We start from the raw sequence: 17464 nt of genomic DNA on the forward strand, positions 1-17464 counted from the left end.
GCGCCCTGACCGGAATCGAACCTGGGCCCCTCAGTCCGCAGGCGGACGCTCTATCCACTGAGTCATGTTGAGAGTCACCTAGGTAGACAGCCCCTCCCTCTGAAATGTAATGGCTCCTGTGCAAAATACAGAACTTGGTCTAAGGATATGACTTCGCCCACACTCAATGTATATATGGGCTGCTGGAGATGATACTGGGAAGGCTACTGATTTGTCTCTGAATTAACATCTGTCAACCACCAGAGGGCGGTGTTGGGGTATGTCAACACCCCAGAAAACTACCTCAGCCAGAGAATGATAAACAGAGCTTACCTTCTTTCAGCCCAGGCTTCTGTGACAGATCTCATTTGTTTTTATGATATATCTTGAGCACCCTAAACTCTTAGAACCACCGTGTGTGCAGGGGCTTTCAATGGCAGCCTTGCAGACAATCACAGAACCCTGCTTTAATAAGAATTCTTGGGAAATGCCTGGACCAGCCAGGAGAGGGAGGTAGGGAGCTGAGAACTTGAGTGCGCAGTGAACAATGAATGAGTTGAGGTCACTAAAGGGCTACAGAACTTGCTCTGTATTAGAAATGAACTGTAATTGAGTGAGAAGGGAGGAGGAGTTGGAAAAATGGCAAAAGGTTGGAGACAAGGAGAATGAAAAAGGGTGGAGATTAACCAATGTCATCCCAATAAATTCAATTGAGAAAAAACGAGGAGGGATGGAGAATTGGAAAATCCACCACAGTTGGGTGGCCATAGGACTTCAAAGAACAGGAACCCCAGAACTAAGTTTGAAGTTCTTCTGCAATCTGGGTGGCTGGTCAGCTTTGCTATGTAACAGATTCAGTGGGAAGGGTTGCATTCTGTCGGGTGCAGAACAGGAGCAGCACTCCCGTAGAATGTTCTGGATGAACACTGAGAGAGCAGGGGCAGGGACCCAGTGGTGGTCATACGAACACGGGCCCCTGGATCTGACAGACACCTTGACAAAGGCTTTGGACTTGCACATGGGCAAATGGGAGTTCGAGTCTTCTCGTGCAGGTCTTGGGAGCTTGGGGACCCCAGGATACCTCTGCGTTACAGGAGAGGGCTCCAGGACCATTAGACAGCAGGTGGGGGAAAGGAGGCAGAGACTTCAGATCCAGGGAGCCCCACCACCTTCAGAGAGAATGGAATTCAAAGTGGGGGAGGGCTTTTCCTACAGAAAGTGGAATTCAGATATGGATAACGAAGGGAGCCGGAGGAGGCAGATCAGGTGTCCATGACAAGCTCTGGGTCCTGCCTCCTCCAGACCATCCCTCACCCTTCACCCCATATCACACAGAGACCCAAGTTCAAGCCACCAACCCCAGAGCAATAGCTTTCTAATTTATTTCCCTGATTAAACACTAACATCCTTTCTTTGCTTTAAAGCTTCAGTGACTTCCTGTTACTAAGAGAAATGCAGAATCCTCTCTGTGGCCTTCATGGACACTCCCTTTTCTCCCCAGTGCCATCTTCTGCCTGCCCACTAATATGTTCCAACCATCGCTGTCTTCCTGCTACTCATCAGCTACACCAAGTTCATTCCCACTGCAGGCCTTTCACACTTGCTAATTCCTTCTGGTTAACTCTCTCTTCCCCCAGCCTTTCACTTAGCTGGCTCCTTTTCATCATTTAGCTAAAAAATGTCACCTTCTCAGAGAGGACTTCCCTGACTCCCCAGCACCTCCCTCCCTAATCTCACTGTCACATCAGTGCCTATCCTTGCTGCTATCTGAAATGGCCTTTGTATCTCCAGTGACTCTTCCTCCACTATGACGTAAGCATTTGAGGTCAAGACCTGGCCTGTCATCTTCACTACTAGTCCTTAGTGCCTGGCACATAGAGGTGCTCAATAAATATATATTTTAAATATATATCTTTTTTTAAAAATACATTTTTATTGATTTTTACAGAGAGGAAGGGAGAGAGATAGAGAGTTAGAAACATTGATGAGAGAGAAACATCAATCAGCCGCCTCCTGCACATCTCCTACTGGGGATGTGCCCGCAACCCTGGTACATGCCCTTGACCAGAATCGGACCTGGGACCTTTCAGTCTGCAGGCCGACGCTCTATCCACTGAGCCAAACCGGTTTCAGCTAAATATATATCTTTATCGATTTCAGAGGGGAAGGGAGAAGGAGAGAGAGATAAACATCAATGATGTGAATCATTGATCGGCTGCCTCTTGCACATCCCCTACTGGAGGATTGAGCCCGCAACCCGGGCATGTGCCCTTGACCAGAATTGAACCTGGGACCCCTCAGTCCGCAGACCGACGCTCTATCCACTGAGCCAAACCAGCTAGGGCAATACATGTTTTCTGAAAGAATAAATGTTCTACCAACTCTCTTCAGCAGGTTTGATCATCGCTTCCAATTTATAGAAAGGGAAGCTGAGGCCTAGAAAGGTTAAATCACTTGCCCAAAGCATAGGTGCTAGCAGCAGAACTTGAACTCGGGCTGCCTGACCTTGTGCTTACACCGTGACAGTGGGTTATTTTACCTCTACCTTTGTTCTTTCCTGGATAATACTTAGCGCAGCTTGTAGTGGTTTTGTTTGCTTGTTGTCTGGTCCCTGTGCTGGCTGTGACGTTGCTAGGGCAGGGCTGTGCCCTGCCGCCTGACGTGTTGCCAGGGCTCAGAACAGTGCCTCGCACGCTGTAGGTGCTCAGTGAGTGTTTGCTGGGTGAATGGATAAACAGATGAGTGAACAGACAAGGGAGGGCTGAAAGTGGAGGCACATGAGCGCCCCGGCAGTGGCAGATTTTCCCAGGCCCCAGCCGGAGCCCAGTGCCCCAGCCCAGCAGTCCCTGGGCAAAGGGCTCAGCTGAGAAGTTGCCTCTTGCTGTTGCAGAAAAGCATCTTTTGGGGTAGATGATGGTGGCCTCACTCCTCTTATAGTGAGAGTCACCTGCTCCATGAATCTTCCAACTTGGGGTCATTCCCCGACCAAGGTCCTGGGTTTGGCCGTTGCTCTGACCACAGCTGAAGGCACAGCCTGTCTGGGGTGATACCCAGGGTTCCGGGTGGATCTCTGTGAGAAGCCTCCCTTCCACTCATTACATTATGTCAGCACCTTTTTTCAGCTTCTGAGAAACAGGAAAAACCATGTGGTGGGGTTTGAAAGGGTGATAAGAGACATGATCATATTTCTTTGGTTTGGGCATGGAGGGCTGGGGTTCCTGTTTGCTCTCCTCTAACTCATCCCCTTTGCCCTAAAGACAGAATTTTGGAGGATGGGGACTGTGTGGAAAAAATGCTTTAGGGGCAAAGAAAAAGGGGGGGGGATAAGAGTTTTTAATTATTATGATGAAACATATACACACAAAAGAAAATATACCCGACATGTATGGTTTAAAACATAACAAAATAAAAACTCACGTGTTCACCATCCCACCCCCGTGAAAGTGTTTCTCCCATAGCATCACACTTCCTCCCACCAGAGGTAACACTACCTTGATGTTTGTAGTGAATCTTTTTTTTTTTTTTTGCTATTCTTTAAAGTTTTATTACATACGTAAATATCCTCAAATTGTATATGATTTTATTTTGCCTCATTTTGAACTCTTTATAAATGGAATCGTGTTGGATATGTTTAAGACTCACTGTTACTGCTCAGCAAAATGTTTTCGGACTGATGCAGCTGTACATTCATTTACTCTCTCTCCTGTATCTGCCTTACTATAAAATCCAGTGAGCGAATAAACCACAGTTGTGAATCTATTTTATCCTTATGGATATTTAGGGAAATTTTTTTCAGTTTTACCTATTAAAAACAATATTGCAAAAAGGACATGAGGTAAATACTGAGGAAATATGAATAAGGCATAGACTGTAATAATAATAATGTGCCAGTATTGGTTCATTAATGTGACAAAGGTACCACACACATGTAAGGGAAAATTGGGTGCGGACTGTATTTTCTTCACAATTTTTTGTAAATCTAAAATTATTCTACAACAAAAAGGTTATTTAAACATTTTTTCAGTTACAGTTTATAGTCAATATTAAAAAAAAAAAAAGCGTTACTTTTTAAAAACCCAATGCTGTTAGGAACATCCTTGCTTACATTTCCTGATACACATGTGCAAGAATTTCTTTGAAATGCACTCCAGATTGGAATTCTGGGTGGCAGAGTACACGCATCTTCCATTTTACTAGGCACTACATGTCAAAAGTACCAATTCACTGTCCCGGGTACAACATATAAGAATTCCTTTGGCCCTGACCGGTTTGGCTCAATGGATGGAGCGTCAGCCTGCGGACTGAAGGGTCCCAGTTTCGATTCCGGTCAAGGGCATGTACCTTGGTTACAGGCACATCCCCAGTAGGGGGTGTGCAGGAGGCAGCTGGTCAATGTTTCTCTCTCATCGATGTTTCTAACTCTCTATCCCTCTCCCTTCCTCTCTGTGAAAAATCAATAAAATAAATTAAAAAAATAAAGAATTCCTTTGACTTCACCTCTTGGGCAAAATTTGTAATATCTGCCTTTTTAATTCTTGCCTGTCTGGTGGGTGTGAAATGTTATCTCGCTGCGGTTTAATTTTGCATTTCCGTGACTATTAACAAGGCTGAACATCTCTTTGTATATGTTTATTGGCCATCTGTGCTTCCTGTTCTAAGAAATGCTTATTCATGTCATTTACCTTTAAAAAAAAATTCTAGTGGGTTATTTATCTTTTTCCTATTGATTAGAAGGACTTTGTTACACATCCTGGAAACCACTCCTTTGTCATTTACAGTGACATGTATTTGTTCTCACTTGTGGCTTGTCTTCTCATTCTCCTTATAATAAATTTGATGACTGTTAAATTTGGGTGATTTATTTATAAAATCTTCCTATTTGGCTGGAGAGCTCCTGTTTGCTTCTTCAGATTTGCTCTTATTTAGCCTTATTTAGCCTTACCTGTGTCCTGGGAGGAGAGGCAGACCTGTCTGGAATACGTTAATGGCTTTTTTGGCGATGGGTTCCTATTGGGTTAGGCATGAGCAGTGCTGACGGGCAAAGGTAAGTGAAGTCAGGGTATTTGTTCTCCCAGCTCTCTCCTTGCCAGGTTGCTGCAGGCTGGCTGTGCCCCTTACTAAAGTTTCTGGCTCCTTCCAGTGTCCCTTTCTGCACTCTGAGTCTTAGTAGCTATTCCCTGTCCTGTTATAGCTCCAATTAGCTCCAGGGGACTACATTTTTCCTCTTGGTTTCTCTACACCCTAGTCTCACTTTTATAATGGTCCCTTTATTAAATAAACTCTCATCAAATTACCCAATATGAATATTACAGCTGTTTCCAGCTGGATATGCTCACCCCAAGGTCATATATATATATATATATATATATATATATATATATATATATTTCTTTTTTAATTGGTCTATCTCTAACCCTAGATTTCTCAACCTTGGCACTATTGACATTTTATTTAATTTATTTTTGTTTTGTTTTGTTTTGTTAATCCTCAGCCGAGGATATTTTTCCATTGATTTTTAGAGTGGAAGGGAGGGGAAGAAAGAGAGAGAGAAACATCAATGTGAGAGAGCCACATCGATTGGTTGCCTCCTGCTCATGCCCCGGACCAGGGCTGGGGACCAAACCTACAACTGAGGTATGTGCCCTTGGCCAGGAATCGAACCCGGGACACTTCAGTCCACAGGCCAACGCTCCATCCACTGAGCCAAACCAGCTAGGGCATGCCTTTGACATTTGAAATGGGATAATTTTTTTGTTATGGAACTCTGCATTGTTTAGTAGCATCTCTGGCCTCTACCCACTGATGACAATAGTATCCCCTCCCTACTCTTCAGTTGTGACGACTAAAAATTGCCAAATGTTCCCCGGGAGAGGGGAGAGTCCTTCTTTGTTGAGAACCACTGCTCTACCCCCATGTCAATACCACACTGACCTGATTACTAAAACTTGATATCTAGTAGCACACAGTCTCCCAATTTGATCTTCTTTAGGATTGTATTGTCCATTCTTGAGTCCAATGTACATTGTACATTGTACATTCTTCCATGTACATTTTTTTCCTTTTTTAAAATATATCTTTATTGATTTCAGAGACGAAGGGAAAGGGAGAGAGAGATAAGAACATCAATGATGAGAGAGAATCATTGATCATCTGCCTCTGGCATGTCCCCTAGTGGGGATCAAGCCCATAACCTGGGCATCGAACCATGACCTCCTGGTTCATAGGTCGACTCTCAACCACTGAGCCATGCCAGCCGCGCCCATGTACATTTTAATAAGCACCATGATCATTGGGGTTTTGATATGAGTTACATTAAACTTATAGATCAGATTCCAAATTATAGTATTGGTTTTCCTATCCATGGACATAGTATAGTAGGTCTCTGCATATGTTAAAGTTCTTTGTAATGTCTTTCAATAAAGTTAAAAAATTTTCCCCATTATTTTCTTAGATTTATTTTTTTGTGGCACCTTATTTTTTGTAATTATTATAAATATCTTTAAAATTACATTGCTATATGTAATTGACTTTGTATATGATCCATCAACTTGCTAAACTGTTTCCTTTTAATCATTTGACTGGCTCTACATTCTCTTGGGTTTTTTAAAAATATATTTTTATTGATTTCATAGAGGAAGAGAGAGAGAGATAGAAAACATCAGTGATGACAGAGAATCATTGATCAGCTGCCTTCTGCATGCCCCCTACTGGGGATTGAGCCCACAACCCGAGCATGCGCCCTTGACCAGAACCAAACCCAGGACCCTTCAGTGCACAGGCCAACGCTCTAACCACTGAACCAAACTGGTTAGGCCACTCTTGGGTTTTATTTTTGTCATATTTTACCATCTGTGTGAATATGCACTACATATATGCATATATATATGAATTTTGTTTCTTCCGTTACAATCTTCATATTAATTAGCCCTACTTCTACCATATTGGAAAGCCAGGACCTTAAGTCAGAGTGTTTAATAGAAATGGAGTTAATCTCCAAGGCCACCACTAGCCCATATAAAGCCTGTGTGCAAACAGGGAAAAGAAGCCTCTTCCTCAAGACACTGCACTTCCACCAGGGAAACTGCCATAACACATATTGACATTTACAGTGTCTAGCCCTGGCTCGTTTGGTTTTCTGAGGAGTCCTGGGCTATGACAATTGTCCAGAAGGACGTCTGGTCTCATTAGCAAACTACACTTTTATTATTATATTAGGTCGCTCACCTCTTTAAAATAACAGAAACCTATCGCTGAGGAAAAGTAGATTGGCAATAACTTCTAGCATTCGGTGGCTTTTCCCATTCCTTAAGCTTTTACTAGTAACTTTATTTTTGGATGAAGGGCAGACGGAGAGAAACACAATGGAAGGTAAAGTGGTGGGCTATGTGAGCACCATGTTAATGATAAGCATTGCGGGGCACGGTAACTCTTCTGACAGCACTGGAGAGTTGACCAAAGACAATGAGTGGCTCAGGGTCATCTAGGCCCGAGTTCAGGTGTGCTCTGAGAGCTAGAAGACTTCTGTGGAAACGTTAAAGGAGGCCCTGTCTCCTGCAGCCACAGGGCAGACTGGCTAAAAATTTGGCAGAGTCTGACCATGTGCAGGTCTTTGTAGAGCTTCAGAGGAGAATAGTTGTGTCAAACCTGGAAAGGGTGGGACCACAAGGCCTGAGGTAGGAGCCCCTGAGTACAAAAACCCAAGAAGAGGATACAGGGAGGATAAAGAGTGACAGAAGGAGACTTGGGGTGGTAAACACAATGCAATATACAGATGATGCATTCTAAAATTTTACACCTGAAACCTACATAATTATATTAACCAATGTCACCCCAATAAATTCAATAAAAATATAACACCTGAGCAGTAGGATTCTAGTAGCAATCAGGGAACCTTGATCTTTAAGGTATGGGGACCTATAGTGGTGGTTAATACATTAAAATGTTCCCAGAGGCAGAGAAATGGGTCATCGATCAACATGCTATTCAGTGTCTATGTAGTTAGATAGAATCTAGAGTTTGTGGGTAGAGGCCTGACATAAGCCACCACAATAGAAAATCAGGCCCTTCCCCCACTTCCCAGACCTGACACAGTTCATAAGTCCAGTCTTCATTCATTAAACAGGAGGACCCTACAGTGCCTCTGCATGTACATGCAGTAAACTTTCTTCCGTTCTTTACTAGAGACCTAGAGCTATCATCAGAACAACCATGCACTGGCCTAGCAGGTTTGGCTCAGTGGTTAGAGCATTGGCCTGCGGACTAAAGGGTCCCGGGTTTGATTCTGGTTAAGGGCACATGCCTGGGTTGTGGACTTGATCCTCAGTAAGAGGCAACCAATCAATGATTCTCTATCATCATTGATGTTTCTATCTCTCTCCCTCTCTCTTTCTCTCTGAAATCAATAAAAAATATATTTCAAAACAAAACAATAACCATGCACTGGTAAAAGATTCCCAGACTTTCAAAGATTGGTACATTTGAGACCCAACACCTGGAAAACCTAAATGCCACCCTGGCTTTCTGGCTAGAATGGAACTTGTATAGGATAAGTAATCAAATGGAGCTGTGGCATAAATCATTTTTATATCCTGTGATTATTTTCGTAGTTCTTACTGTATAAATAGGATAAATATTCCTAGCACCTGGGAGAACTTTCGCATGGGTTCTGGGGTCTATGAAGTAAGGGTCAAGTGGAAGGGCTTGAAGCGATCCCAACCCTGATCAAGATAGTACATCAAAGGCAATACACCCCACAATACTGTGTTGCTGGGCGGTTGCCACCATGACAACTTGAACGTGCAGGAGTGCTGGTCCCTCTCGCACTCCCATTCAGCTCACCTTCCTGGTCTCTGCAAAAGCCAGGGCAGTCAATCCAGGCTGTGGCAGACTAGCTTGTACAGACTAGCCCTCCAGTTAAAAACCATCAGGAAAGCGTGTCAAATAGTTTTTAAAATCTGCTTGAAAGAATCAGAGAACTAACATGGCAATGAAGTCTTAAGAGCCTGAGTTCTTAGACGGAAAGCGTGGAAGTGAGTCTGACGTTGGCAAAGCTTTTCGCGTTGAGGCCTTTACAGATTGGAAAGCTGTGAGAAGCTGAGCAACTGAGAAGCTGAGAGAAAAGCTGTGCCTGCGGGACTGTGGATGAAGCGAGTTTGGGGGCAGTCTCATGGGTACAGAGGAACAAAAATGGGAATTCAGGGATCCCAACTAGGAGGGGTTTCTGTAAATACTGCTAAGCTTCCCATCAGGACTCTTGAAGAGTTATACTCTAGGTTAAGAACCAAAATAGATCAGTCTTTTAAAGCAAACCCAGCTTTCCAGCGGCTGTATCTCAGATTACATTGAGATGATCTGTTCTTCCCCTAATTGCATGCCAGAAGTAAGTAAAGCATTTCTGGAGGAAGATAACATCATGCTGCATGAAACAGTAACCGTGTAATTCCTTCTTGCATTCTTTCTGAGGTGGTTTTGCACCTTCCAGGAGTGCCATTTATCAAAGTCCTTTTAGTGAGAGCTTGTTGATAATGTTTTTAACTGAATTTTAAAAATGGGAAAAAGACATGAACAGACACCTCCCCAAAGAAGATATACAAATAGCAAATAAGCATATGAAAAGCTGCTCCACATCATGTGTCATTATGGAACTTCAAATTAAAACAATGAGATATTGCTCACCACACACCTATTAGAGTGGCCAAAATCCAAAATACTGACAACACCAAATGTTAGCAAGGAGGTAGAGCAACAGGAACTCTCATGCATTGCTGGTGATAATGCCAAATGGTAGAGCCACTTTGGAAGACAGTTTAGTTTGTCAGTTTCTTAGAAAAATGGAACATACCCTTGACATTTCAACAATCAATAAGCTGATAACTTATATGCACACAAAAACCTGCACATGGATGTTTGTAGCTCCTTTATTTATAATTGCCAAAACGTGGAAACAGCCATGATGTCCTTCAGCAGGCGAGTGGACAAATAAATTGTGATACATCCACAATAGAATATTATTCAGTGCTAGAAAGAAACGAGCTATCAAGCCATGAAAATGGAGGAATCTTAAATGCATGTTACTAAGTGAAGGAACCAATGTGAACAGGCTACATTCTGCATGATTCCAATGATATGATATTTGGAGAAGGCAAAACTATGAAGATAGTAAAAACAGTAGTGGTGTCCAGGGAGGAGAGGGGATGGAGGAATAAATAGGTGGAACACAGAGGGATTTTAGGGCAGTGAAACTATTCTGTATGATACTATAATGGCAGAGACATGTCATTATATTTTCCAAAGCCCATAGAATGTACAACACTAGGAGTGAAGCCTAATGTGATAATGATGTGTCAATGTAGGTCCATGGATTACAACACATGTACCACCTTAATGCAGGGTGTTGATCATGAGGGAGGCTGTGTGTGTAGGGGCAGGAGGTATCTGGGAAATCTCTGTACTTTCTGCTCAGTTTTGCATGAACCTAAAACTGCTCTAAAAATAAAGTCTATTTTTAAAATATATTTTATTGATTTCTTTTACAGAGAGGAAGGGAGAGAGATAGAGAGTTAGAAACATAAATGAGAAACATCGATCAGCTGCCTCTTGCACACTCCCTACTGGGGATGTGCCCGCAACCCAGGTACATGCCCCTGACCAGGAATCGAACCTGGGACCCTTCAGTCTGCAGGCTGACGCTCTATCCACTGAGCCAAACCAGTCAGGGCTGAAGTCTATTTTTTTAAAAAATGCTTTTAGTTCATCTTTATTTTTGAAAGAAATGTTCACTCTTCACAGAATGCTAAATTAGCCATTTTCTCCCCTCAGCCTTGAGATAACATTCTGCTGTCACCAGTCTTCTGTGTTTTGCTGTCGAGACCTCAGCTCTCAGTCTTATTGTATTTCCTTTGTAGGCAATCTATCTCTTCTGGCTGCTCTTCAGATTATTTTCTATGGCCCACAGGGGAGTGAAGCTGCTGGGTCTAGGGTTGGGCACTTACCAGGGTGCCATGGGGTGTACCTGCCCTGCCTCAGAGGTCCTGCAGGGGCTACCTGGTGTGACTGTCCGGGCTGCACTCTGTCAGAAAACCCTGGGCCTCCTGAGCTGGTTTTCCACACCTGTGTCAGCACTTTTTCACTAAAAAAAAAAATTTTTTTAATTGATTTCAGAGAGGAAGGGAGAGGGAGAGAGAGATAGAAACATCAATGGAGAGAGAATCATTGATTGGCTGCCTCCTGCACATCCCCCACTGGGGATCAGGTCCGCAACCCGGGCATGTGCCCTGACCAGGAATTGAACCGTGATCTCCTGGTCCATAGGTCGGCGCTCAACCACTGAGCCACACTGGCCTGGCAGCACTTTGTTTTCAGATGTACAACCTGCTCTTTCCAACTTCTGTGTGTTCCTAAAATAGAGAAGAAGGAGACATGTGACCCGTCTGCTCCTCATGCAGGTGGACGCCTGTGTCACCCCAAGTGCCTGAGGAAATGTTTCCTGTTCGTGTATATTATGGATGGAATTGTATTCTCGCCAAATTCATGTGTTGAAGCCCTAGCCCTCAGTATCTCAGAATGTTGACTGTATTTGGAAATAGGGCTTTTAGAGAGGTAAGTGACAATGTGGTCTCTAGGCTGGGCCCTAATCCAATCTGACTGGTGTCCCTATGAGAAGGGGAGATTAATCCATGTAGAGAGATTCCAGGGATGCGCACACACAGAGGGACAACCATGTGAGTACACAGGGACGAGGCAGCCATCTGTCAGCCAAGGAGAGAGGTGCAGGGGAAACCAACGCTGCCAGAACCATGAGAAAATAAAGCTCTGTTGTTAAAGCCACCCAACCTGTGGGTTTTCATGGCAGATGACCAAGTGAATACAGTGTGAACTGAACTTCAACCCCGCTAGATTGTCAGCAAAGCAGAACTAGACTGGGCTGGGGGAAATTTGTCCTCGAAGGCCCTGCAGGTTTTGCGGTTTTACAATAGAGGTGAGGGATGGGGTCTTCCCGCGTGAAAGTGGCCAAGTCAGATGGCTCCATCTCAGTGTTTGTTCAGATTTCAGAGGCACCTGAGCCATTTCCTCCTGGTGCATGTTTGCCAGGGCTTGGCTGACCTGGTCTAGGAGCAAATCTTACATTGTAGTGAGAGGAAGGAAGGGAATGAGGCCATTTCCAGGCTTTGAGCATTAATTCCTCTGCTCAGAGGGAGCTAGTCCCATGGAATTTTTTGGCTTCTGTACTTGACTCTGGGAAAAATTGTTTGGAGGAAGATTGCTTCACAAGCACTTGCTCAGGTTGTCTGAGCATAAGACGGAAACATCCTGGATTGCAGAGCCACCATGTGAACAGCTGCTCTGAAGGGTTGCTCAGTACCACATCACAGTAGACTCTGTGTGACTAAGAAACAAACTTTGGTTGTGTCCCCCACCACTAGGATTCAGGGATGATCTGTTATTGCAGCATCACCTGGACTATTCAGACTGATACATGTACAGGGATATATATACAATGTACCTGGAAACACTGCAATATAAAAACAAGAACTCCGATAGAGAAATGTTCAAAGTAATACAGGACACTGAGAAGGGAGCAACTAATACTGCTAGGCTAGGCAGGGAAGGAATCAAGAAGGAAGCATTTGAGCTGGACTGTGAGAGCTCAGGGAGAGGAATGAATGAAAACATCTAGGGGACAACTCCATGTTCCCTGTGTGGGGAAAGACTGATGTTCCGAGTCAGTGTGGGCAAAGGCACACAGGTGTGAAAATTCTTGGGGTGTTACGGGAAGAATTAGACCTAGCACTTCCTCTAGAACAGCGGTTCTCAACCTGTGGGTCGCGACCCCTTTGGCGGTCGAACGACCCTTTCACAGGGGTCGCCTAAGACCATCCTGCATATCAGATATTTACATTACGATTCATAACAGTAGCAACATTACAGTTATGAAGTAGCAACGAAAATAATGTTATGGTTGGGTCACAACACGAGGAACTGTATTTAAAGGGCCAGAAGGTTGAGAACCACTGCTCTAGAATGTCTCCCCAGTGAATGTTTTCTGCATAAAACATTTCTTCATGGAACATATATATCTTTCAATACATTGCTTGTCTACCAGTATTTATATAGGGAAATATTATATGTATGTCCCCAAACTTGATGCATTTTTAACAAAGTGATGGGAGGGAACTCAGCAGAGAAAATTTGTAGGTTCACTCCAAATATAATTGGGAACATAGAAAAGTTCATAGAAGACAATTAGAAAGGCTCTGAAGGTCAACTAAGGGGACGTGTAGCATGTTATACAGACAAAGCAGCCACGTTGATGGATTAGTGATCAGAGAGCTTTAAATATTTTACATCCTTATTTTATCACAGTTTATGGAATATATAAATAAATAAATACCCTCCCCCCCAAATTTTACAACCTAACATGTTAGCATCCATGCAGGCCCTCCCTCCACACTCAGCCTGTTCTCACACAGTCTGCACTCACTTCAAGAATAAGACAAAGGCCAACAACAAATTGAACCAGAGTTGTCTATTTTTGTTTTATTGGAACATAGCTTGACATGAAATAAATAGTAATTTTCCAAATTCTTAACCATTTCATAAATAATATTAAGTTAACAGACATTTTACAGAATGTTGCATTAAATAAGATAAAAAGTATACATCCGTTTTGTTTGGAGCAAACTGGAGGAAAATACTTCCCTGATTCCTGTCTCTGGAATATACCTAGAACATTTTGTTTTGATGCTTTCTGCCTAGATGAGGTAGTGAAGAGCAGTATGCCTGAAATGCTGCTACTTTGCCTCAGAAGCTTAATTAAACTGAAGAGGAAGGCCCTGCCCTTGACTGGCCCTCATTCTCGTGGCAATAAAACATCCTTTATCGCTACAAGCCAGTTGAGTCTCAACTTTCCATTGTCCACTCAGTGTTTATCACGCCAAGAAATACTTGCAGGTAGTCTAGGAACTTTTTTACTCTCAATCGTTCCCCTTCACACTTTTTCTGTGAAAAAGAACAGACAAGAGGTATTGTAGGAACCTGTCAATTCCTGTAAAAATAGGCACAGCCAGACAAACATGCTTAAGTTTCCACTAAACGTTTTTTACTTACTTTTTCGCCATCTATGTAGTCTTTTATTGAAGACAAGTTCTGGAAGAGTTTTTCCACGGCATCCCCTTCTGCAGTTTGATTCCTCAATGTGTCTACCCCCTGAAAGACTTCTTTAATGCATAGTTGGTACTAAATGAGGAAGATTTTAAAACTATAAGTAATCAAATCAGGATCTAAAACATTGGTCCAAAAAGCTAGACTTTGTTTTGTGGTGTTTACACGAGTTTCCTTTTCCAAAGAGTTTTTCATTGTTCCTTTTCTAGGTGGAACCAATTCATATTGGGATATAATTTCTAAAAGTAGGTGAGGTTTATTGAATTACTGAGGAGTTTTACAAATGATATAAAGTAAGTACTTAACCAAAAATACAATGTTTAAGAAGAATAATTATTGATGTCATATCAGAGCTTCCTTTCATAGTTCTAGTTGGTAATTTTGTTCTATTCAGACTAATGAAATCATATATTTTACATTTTAGTATGACCATGACATACTCCAAACACATACAATTCTGTTACATGCCATGATCACTTTAAAACGTGGAAATGACTGTAAATATAGATCATTCATTGTATATTGTAATGTGCACTAAGATTCTAAAAGTATTACCCTAAGTTGCTAATACTTTCAAAAAGATATTAAAGTGAGGAAAGCAGTAGACTGTCAGAATTGAATGGAGATGAGGAGGCACCTCTTAACCTGACCATATCTCCAAAGGGCCTTGTTTAATGGATTCTACTTGTTATAAAGTCATTCCTAATATTTATAAGTACACACATTCACATCACACACACAAAAACAAAATATAGAACATAAATAGTTCCAATGATAACTATGGTTTGATAACCTAAAATATGCAATTCACTTATTCATGCTATCATAATTTAACTTACATTTGTATGTCCTGGAGTAGGAATCATCAGGTTCTGAAAAGGAAAGGAAACACATTCATTTGTAAAGCGCTCTAGCATTCACCACTTAATAAAATGATTGTGAAATGGTTACCAATCATCTATTGCTAACACTCATAATTTCATTAACAGATCTTTAAAAGTTACCACACCAAAGATTACCGACGCCTTTTAAAGACTGTAGGACTCAAAAAGAAAATTACCCCTTCGCCTATCAGCAGAGTCCGATGAGTGGAGAGCAGGGTCAAGGTCTCTGCCACCAGCCTCTTCAAGGGACTTTCTAAGGCAATGGCACCAACGTCAGCAGCTCCGAGAGCCAGGAAAGTCAAAAGCAGAAGCATTCTGGTGGCTCTGAAATGTTCAGCGATTGCCTTTGGCAAAGAAAGTGCATTGTACAAGATTGTATCCCCAACCAATTTATTCTCTCTCTTTGAGGAAATGAATAATTTCCAACAATCAGATAGAGACTGTCTAATAATGGCATGTTGTGAAACCAATGTTTCCAATGCCTTGTGTCTTAAAAAAACAAGTTTACTTTTATCTTTTAATAAAAATCCCTGTTTTTCCCCCTTCAAAAACATTTTCTAGTATAAAAGAAAGTCTCTGGGTTGATACATCACTGCCCCACATTTGCATTTCTTAAACACTGATGATCGAATTTCCTCTGAAAAGATATACATAAAAAAAGAGAAGTATGACGTAAACCACGAAATCGAATTTTAGGCTAAAATACACAAATATTGGGAACTGTCTTTCCCCCTCCCCTGCCGAGGTCTACTGAATTCTATCACAGTTGTTGCTACATTGACTTGCCTTACACGGAATTGAAAATACGGGTGGGAAGATGGCGATTAGGGCAGAGATCATCAAAACGGAGCTGGCTCAAGTTGTGCTCACTGGGGTGCTGGTGAGGACCCTTTGTGTCGCCAGTGACCAAAAACCAAACCCAAACTGGTTGAAGCCAAGCAGGGAATTTATTAGCTCGTAGCACCAAATGGTCCAGTGTGGAGGCACCTGTATATTTTGCTGGCCTCAGTGGCTCTTCTTGGCTCCCTTCTCCGACAGCTCTCCCACTGTGGTCCCAAGACGATGTCAGAACTCCTGGATCTATGTGAATCCTGTTTTTGAGAAGCAGGAGAAAGCAAATTGTGCTTTTCTGATTGCTCAGTCAAAAGTTCTAGCATTCAGCCTCCTTGTGGCAAGGGAGCACATACATGTTCACCCTTGGACGGTGGCCAGGGGTACGGGATATACTGATTGTCTCTCTCTCTGGAACTGGAGGTGGGCTTCCTCCCACCCAAATGGCACACCTAAGAAATTGGGGGTCCTGGGTAGTAGTAAGAGGGATGTGGATGCTGGGAAGTTAACCAGTAAGTATCCATCACAACCACATAATATATACAGGCATGGCCTCTCCTTCACGTCTGACAAGGGTGGGAATGTCCTTTCGCACCCTGGGTGGGCCAGGTCTGATCAGAGGACTCGGCTGTTGTGTTCCTTAGGCTCAGACCTGTAATCCCCAGAAGGGAGCTTATGAGGCCCCCTACTCAACCACACGCTTCCTTCCTCCCAGGCCTGAGCACACATAATGGAGCTGTAAGCCACTTGCTTTCAATGGAGGTTTGCAGTAAGTGTCCCAGAGTGGGTCTGTGTTGGTGCCTGGAAGCCTGACTTTAGAACTATCTTGAGCATCTAGGGCAGATGGTACCAAATGCAAATGGTTATGTAGAACCCTTTCCCAAAGCTGGATAGAGTTCTGTAGGAGAAACAGAGGCAGCTGGGGGGAAGGGGGTAGACATGCCTTTTACATGCATATAATCAGAGCTCTGCCCAGGTAGGTTAAAAGTGGTGTCAAACTTCGGGGGCAGCTTTCTGTAGCATGTCTGGTTTTGTTTGTGCGGAAGTTTGGGACTCTTGGCTAGACACGTCTGATTTGAACACTTGAAAGGCCTTGGGGCTATGGTAGCTGCAGCATGTATGACCTGTCTACAGGTGGCAGGTGCTTCACAGCTCCAGCTGATTGATGCCATGTGACACCCGAGGCCTTATGTTGCCAGATCATCAACTTTTTCAAAAAAGCCAGAAATCCTGATTATTATGTATCATCTCTTTATTTTTAAATGTTGGCAAGTCATATTTTCAAAAACCATAAAGTGTGTCATTTTGCAGCCTCTGACTTACAGTATAGTTGTGGATCCCTATTGGAGGGCTAGTTGTTATTATTTTGTTAATCCTCACCCAAGGATATTTTTCCATTGATTTTTAAAAAAATATTTTTATTGATTTCAGAGAGGAAGGGAGAGGGAGAGAGGGAGAGGAACATCAATGATGAGAGAGAATCATTGACCACCTGCCTCCTGCATGCCCACACTGAGTATTAGGCCTGCAACTTAATCTCTTCAACTTGATCTCTTCATTCGCAAGGACCAGCCTATTGTAGGCACTCAATTAATGCTTGTTGAATAAAT

General features: G+C 42.8%; 1 protein-coding gene across 1 annotated transcript; it reads right to left on the minus strand.

Annotated features, from left to right (window-relative positions):
• Window positions 1-13878: 13878 nt before the first annotated feature.
• IL5 (interleukin 5) lies at window positions 13879-15337 on the minus strand (the record flags this gene model as incomplete). The annotated part of the gene is made up of 3 exons (XM_081092778.1): window positions 13879-13977; window positions 14086-14214; window positions 15200-15337. The coding sequence occupies 3 exons, from the start codon at window positions 15335-15337 to the stop codon at window positions 13879-13881; spliced, it is 366 nt and encodes a 121-aa protein (XP_080948904.1).
• Between the last annotated feature and the right edge of the window lie 2127 nt (window positions 15338-17464).

The sequence above is a fragment of the Myotis nattereri genome, assembly GCF_964212035.1.
Source record: "Myotis nattereri genome assembly, chromosome: 5".
NCBI classification, from domain to species: domain Eukaryota; kingdom Metazoa; phylum Chordata; class Mammalia; order Chiroptera; family Vespertilionidae; genus Myotis; species Myotis nattereri.